This window comes from Chiloscyllium plagiosum, unplaced genomic scaffold (assembly GCF_037043375.1).
Source record: "Chiloscyllium plagiosum isolate Xiang-an unplaced genomic scaffold, Cpla_swu_hap1 HiC_scaffold_11, whole genome shotgun sequence".
Classification (NCBI taxonomy): domain Eukaryota; kingdom Metazoa; phylum Chordata; class Chondrichthyes; order Orectolobiformes; family Hemiscylliidae; genus Chiloscyllium; species Chiloscyllium plagiosum.
In genome coordinates this window covers 63,628,274-63,634,273 of record NW_028270149.1, presented here as the reverse complement: position 1 = coordinate 63,634,273, position 6,000 = coordinate 63,628,274, and the positions used below count along the sequence as shown (strand labels likewise).

Sequence of the window (6,000 nt, the reverse complement as noted above, 5' to 3'; positions counted from 1 at the left end):
TAAAAAGCAAAAGAATTTAGTTGAATATTGGAAAGACACTAGAAAGAATATCCATTTCAAAGTTTTCACAGTGGGTTACAATTAGAAAGTGTAATATTGCCTTTTGTTAAACTGGTAACCATGGGTATTGAATTGGCGTGGCCAGTACATATCTCTTTCATGCGAGATTACCACCAAATGCAATACAGAAATGAACTGAAATGCTTTAACCATAACCAATGATTTCAGCAATTTAAACTAGTATCAGTAGTCTGCCAGTGTTAACCCCATAAGGCTAACACTAAAATGATGTTTTAGAAAACAATTAGAGGTTCTCCCCTTTACGAATTCAGGTTTTATGCATTACATATTTAATATCAATCACAATACACATGTCCATGGAGTCACATCATTTATTTTGCAAAACATATTGAACAGGAGAGTGAAAGATGACAATAAAAAGCCATGACTATTCTTAAAAACAATCTTTAAATGACAGTCCACAAGTAATTAATGATTTGCAAACCCACAGTTTTTTTGTTAAATAAAAATGTACAAATCAAATATCTTAGAGAATCAACCCTTAAAGGACTGAAATCACACTACTGTATCTCCTTTAAGGCATATGAGACATCTACTGTGAATTCCAGAATGGTTGTCTTGATCATTAGTTCATTACTAATTGCCACATTTCCTCCCATATTACTTGACAGTGCTGTAAATTATTGCCAACTTTTGTTCAATGTTGTTTTTCTTTTGCATATCTTGCTGCATATATTTGGTTATGCTAGTCAAATGCATGTGAATATTATCACCTCTCCCCAGAGAATGAATTTGCTCCTTCCTTTTGGATAGATGCAAATACTAATTTAAAAAGCTTAAGGTGTGCCAGCCTTTGTCTTAATAGGTCTGGAATACAAAAGATGTTAAGGCTATATAAAGTTTTTGCTTGATCCCCATTTGAAGCCCTGCATCCACTTTTGGGTATTGTACCTTCGGAAGCTGACCTTGAAGGAAGGCTGTGCTCAAACACCAAAGTAATAGTGGAGCTGAAAAGACTAAATCATAGGACAGGCTGCATAGCCTAGGATTATACTCCTGTGTACATCAGAGTAAGGAGCGATTTGATTGAGGTGTTTAAAATAGTAGCTAAATAACTTGACAAGCGAGCTAGAGAGAAACATCCTTCTGGTGAGCTAGTCCAGAGCAAGAGAGGCACTAGAAAAGTACAGCAGGTTAGGCAGCATCCGAGGAGCAAGAGAATCAACTTGCTGTGCTTTGCTAGTGCCATACTTTTTGACTCTGACTCATCAGCATCTGCAGTCCTCACGTTCTTTTCAAAGCAAGGGAGACATAACATTAGAATTAGAGCAAGACCATTCAGTGTTGATATCAGGGAGCAATTCTTCATGTAAAGGGTAGACAAAATCTGGAATATTCTCTTCCCCAGCGAGATATTGAGGTTATGTCAATTGAAAGTTTCAAAACCGATAGATTTTTGATAACTGTGTCAAATGTTATGAAGCAAAAGTGTGTAAATTACGTTACAGATCATCTGTGGTCTAACTAAATGATGAAACAGGCTTCAGAATGAATAGCACATTCCTAGGTTCCTTCCAACGACAGTAATCTTGCCCTCGAGCAGCATAAGCATCTATTACACGTAACAGCAGATTTGTAGGGCAACTAGCTTTATCACTCTTGTCTGTAGCAAGTCCCTGAAAAAGCTCCATTGTCTAAGAGTGAACCACCACTAAACCCACCCCTGGCTGACACATTGAACAGTGGTGGCACAGACAAGAACACAGTGGATCAATGGAAAGCAAATGTGGCTTCGGTACACAGATTTAGTTAGTCTGGATGTGTTCACTCAACCCAATGATTTCCTTGGAGAGAGGTTTGTGTGCAACATCATTGTAATCTCATTGTTGCTTGGGGTTGGATGTGTGCATTGGGAAGAAGTTTAAATGAGACTGCATGAGAAGAATAAGGGCAAAAACATTAACAATCATTGCAGCCAACCAATTTCCTCTTGTGATTAAGATCCTCAGTCTAGCCTGGTGCTAGGTTTTACTGGCATTTTTCAGGCCAGTAACGGGATTCTGTTAAACATCTGCAGATCAACACAAAGTACAGTGATTAACATTGATGCTGCTTCTTCTATTCCCTTCCTTAAAAAAAACCTGCAAATGATCATCCATCTACAGGCAATTCATAGGCAAAGTCAGTTCTGGAAGGGTTAACATTGTTTACTGTTAACATGCAATTTCAACCGTAATGCTTTGCACAAATAATAATAAATATTCCCATATCCTACAGCTACCAGAACTACCAAGAAATACTAAAACTTTTTCAACAAGACTGATTTTATTTTAATGCTCTTCCATCATTCGGTGATTAAAGTAACTGTTTAATTAGGTGACGCTCTTTTGCACACTGTAACTGCCTGTGATTTGAACAGATTACTGTGAAACAACATTTGACAAATTACAAAGCTACTTATACCTTCTGAGCACATAAACAGCACAATAAGCTTTCCCCATAATCCCCATTTTATGGTGCAAAAAACCCCACATCTAATATACATAGCAACTTTCATTGTTTTACAAGCAGTCATACAGCAGATTTATGCATTGGTTTTTACAGCTTTGAGTGACTAGTTAGATAATTCTACATACAGTATCCAGAAACAAAACTCCATAAAAAGTCTTTATGTTTGTCTTCCTTAATTTGCTAAATGCTTCCTTAGATTGTCATGTATCCAGAGTGCCTGGAAATTGTGCATGTTACCTGATTATAACATAATAACAAACAAAAGGCTCCTCCCTTCATGTCACAACATAGTAGCAAGCCATTTGGTATTAACTCTGAATTTCTGGGTGGAGCAGGTAGTTCTTCAATTTTTCAGTGTAATCTGCAGGTACAACTGCAGGGCCAATGTCAAACACTGTCCATTTCTCTCATCAGAATATGTTGCTGCATACCTGAAATGACCCTAGAAAATTCAGTTATAAGACACAGTAATGCTCCATAGAATTGAACAAATTATCTTATAGAAGGTAAGATTTGGACTCATAGGATTTTAGCAGATTGTCCTACAAGATTCTTTAACAAGGGCAATCTGTAGTTTAGTCTAATTCAGAAATCAAACATACAATATTGAAATAGTATATCAGATCACTTCTAATCAACTATAAGTATATAAGCTTTATGTATAAAATGTATGTTACATTTTCAATACATTGACTTCAAACTACTCTACATGTGGAATACATGAGCTGCACACATAACAGCATTCAATCCTTTTCAAGTTAAAAATGACCTACTTTGTAAAGAATAAATACAGTTTTAGGTGACTTGATAACTTAGGCGTAAAACACCTGGTACGGTGGCATTAATGCCTGGGCTGTTTGTTTCTCAAATCTGTTTGGCACTCTTACCAAGTTGAAGTGCCTCTTTAATGTGAGGTTGTGCACTATTTCAGGGAGGCACATCATTGGGTGAGAGATAAGATTCAGCAGTGTCACCTTTCCCACTGCAAGTGCTTGTTCCTTTTCCCTGAATCCAGGGGCAGTGTCACAACTTATAAAGTCATTCACAGCACAGACCATGTGTTTTCCGCAGTATTTTTTTAAAATAACGGTTTCCATAAATCATCACTCCACTGAGAAGTGACCTCCTTGCACTGCAAAGTACCAAGGAATTTCAGATTTCTGGCACTGATCAGGAGCGAGTGGGATAAAACTGGCTTAAAAGATCAGTGAAAGCAAAACCTACAGTATTCATTCAGTCTATTTTCTGTCTGGCATTTTCAGATTAGTGTCTGACATCATTAACTCCAGAAAGAAAAAAAGATGATTCTGGCTTGCCACTGAACTTTGGTGCAGTTGGACTGTCCACAACATTCAATCCTAAAAATATACCCACTTTGTCATTCCACAACACAAACATTTATTTCCAATGATTGTAATTTAACAGCACAGAGAAGCTGCCAATATACAGCTTTGTACACAACTTATTTGAAAGGCCTGAATCACTAAGTGCATACAGGTATTAGTACTGCAAAGCAGTCTTGTGTATTTTGATGTATAGGCTCAACATGGACTAAAAGCAGCGACTATATACATCCTGACTTCAAAGCCACTCAAATGTTGCCTTGAGGTGCTTTCTAAAGCTGGTGCTCCCGGACATAGGGGGAACTGTCACCTGACACTGAGCCCTGCTGGTTTGGTGTAAAGTTTGCCAGGGGAATGACCTTCACAGGATCCTCGTTGCTGCAGTGTCTTTCCGAGTTGCTGTACAACTGCTGTCTGCCACTGCCTTGGCTTTTATCAATGTCATCCTTGTTGTTGGCTCTCCCCAGAGTATGCCGCCCCTCTGACCTGCCATTTCTGCCCCAGCTCTGCTGAAATCCGATAGACGGCAGGGGAGGATTCGGCTGCTGGTACTGGGTCAGCGATGGGGGCATCCAGCAGTTGTCAGAGTGACCAAGGACCAGACACTCCTGCGTGCAAGTCTCCGAGGCTTCAGTCAGCACTTTCTGAAGAGACACCTCGACACCTGCAACATAAACACGATAAATAATGAAGCTGTTTAGCAGATCAATGCGGATTACTAATTTGTACAAAAGAAGTGACAGTAAAATCGTCAAAACAGAGAGGAAAGGTGCTACTTTGATGTTTGAACATTGTGTAAAAAGTCAACAAGACAATTAAATAGTGCCTCATGCCACCAAGGACCCTTTGTTATGTCAGGGTGGAAATAGGCTGTACTACATTACTGAATATTTACATTTCGAGATTTCCAGTAACACCAAGTGTCTGCTCATATCATTTACATGTGTCGCGGCTTGGTGTCAAGTTTAATCAATCTTGCATTTGTTATTTACATATCTACACACTATGGTGCTGACAGTTTGTAGGACCAAGGTCATTTAAGATAGCAAACCAAACCCATCCACTCTAATTAGCAAACCTGCAGTTACTTGAATTAAAAACAAGCTGGACAGGGAAAAATATGCTTCAAGTGTGGTCCTTAAAATGAATGCACTCAGACCTGTGGGATTTAATATAGGACGTAAACTTTACAGCACAGAACCAGGTCCTTTGTCCCAGCAGGTCCATGTCAGTATTTCAACTGTCAACATAATCCTGTCAACATATCTTCCTTTTTTTTTATCCCTCATGTACTAGTCCATCTGCCCTAATGCATTTATGGCACTCACCTCAACTACTTCAGCTGGCTGTAAATTCCACGTGCAAATGTTGGAAGTAAAGATCTTTTGCACTTTGAATAAAGAAATTGCATCTGAATTCTTTATTACAATTATCTTTGGCTCTTTTATAGTTATGATCCCTACATAAAATAATACAAAATATCAGCATTCACTTAATTTTATTTTCCTCTTTCTCTGTCTCCTGGAGGTACTTTCTTTGACACTAGCAAAGATCCAGGTTGCAAATGGTTCTCCTTCACTGTACTGAATAGGCCATTCCTCAACTAGGAGACTGGGTAATGAGCTTTGGAGAAAGTGAGAACTGCAGATGCTGGAGATCAGAGTTGAGAGTGTGGTGCTGGAAAAGCACAGCAGCTCAGGCAGCATCTGAAGATCAGGAGAATCAATGTTTCTGCATAAGCCCTTCATCAGGAAAGAGCATTACCAAGATAAGTGGACACTGTGAATTAACAAGTTCAACCGCATCCAAAATCAATAGGTGGACCTACAATATATTCATCATTAAGATTTGATTTTTGCAATCATACAACCTCCCAGCTTAAGTGCAAGGAAAAATATCATAAATGCTGAGGTTTAAGGGAAGAAGTCACAATTACCTGTTCATACTTCAACAATGAAGTAATCTGCAATTGTGGATCGAATAATCATGGTGTCTACATAGCAAAATAATTATTTAAAACTCCTATTGAAATTATGTTAAATTAGTTTATGCTACATTCATGTTTGCACCAAGAATATTTTAGCTGTACATCACTCTGTATTGATGCTTATACGATAGGAAGATT

The 6,000-nt window shown here is 38.3% G+C and overlaps 1 protein-coding gene across 1 annotated transcript in view; it reads right to left on the bottom strand.

Annotated features, from left to right (window-relative positions):
• Positions 1 to 383: 383 nt before the first annotated feature.
• The window catches only part of pcdh11 (protocadherin 11), a 760,567-nt gene continuing 754,950 nt past the window's right edge, over positions 384 to 6,000 (bottom strand). Inside the window, exon 5 of the mRNA XM_087992145.1 lies at positions 384 to 4,539. Coding sequence (XP_087848271.1) covers positions 4,148 to 4,539 — 392 coding nt within the window. The 3' untranslated portion in view covers positions 384 to 4,147. The remainder of the gene's footprint in view (positions 4,540 to 6,000) is intronic.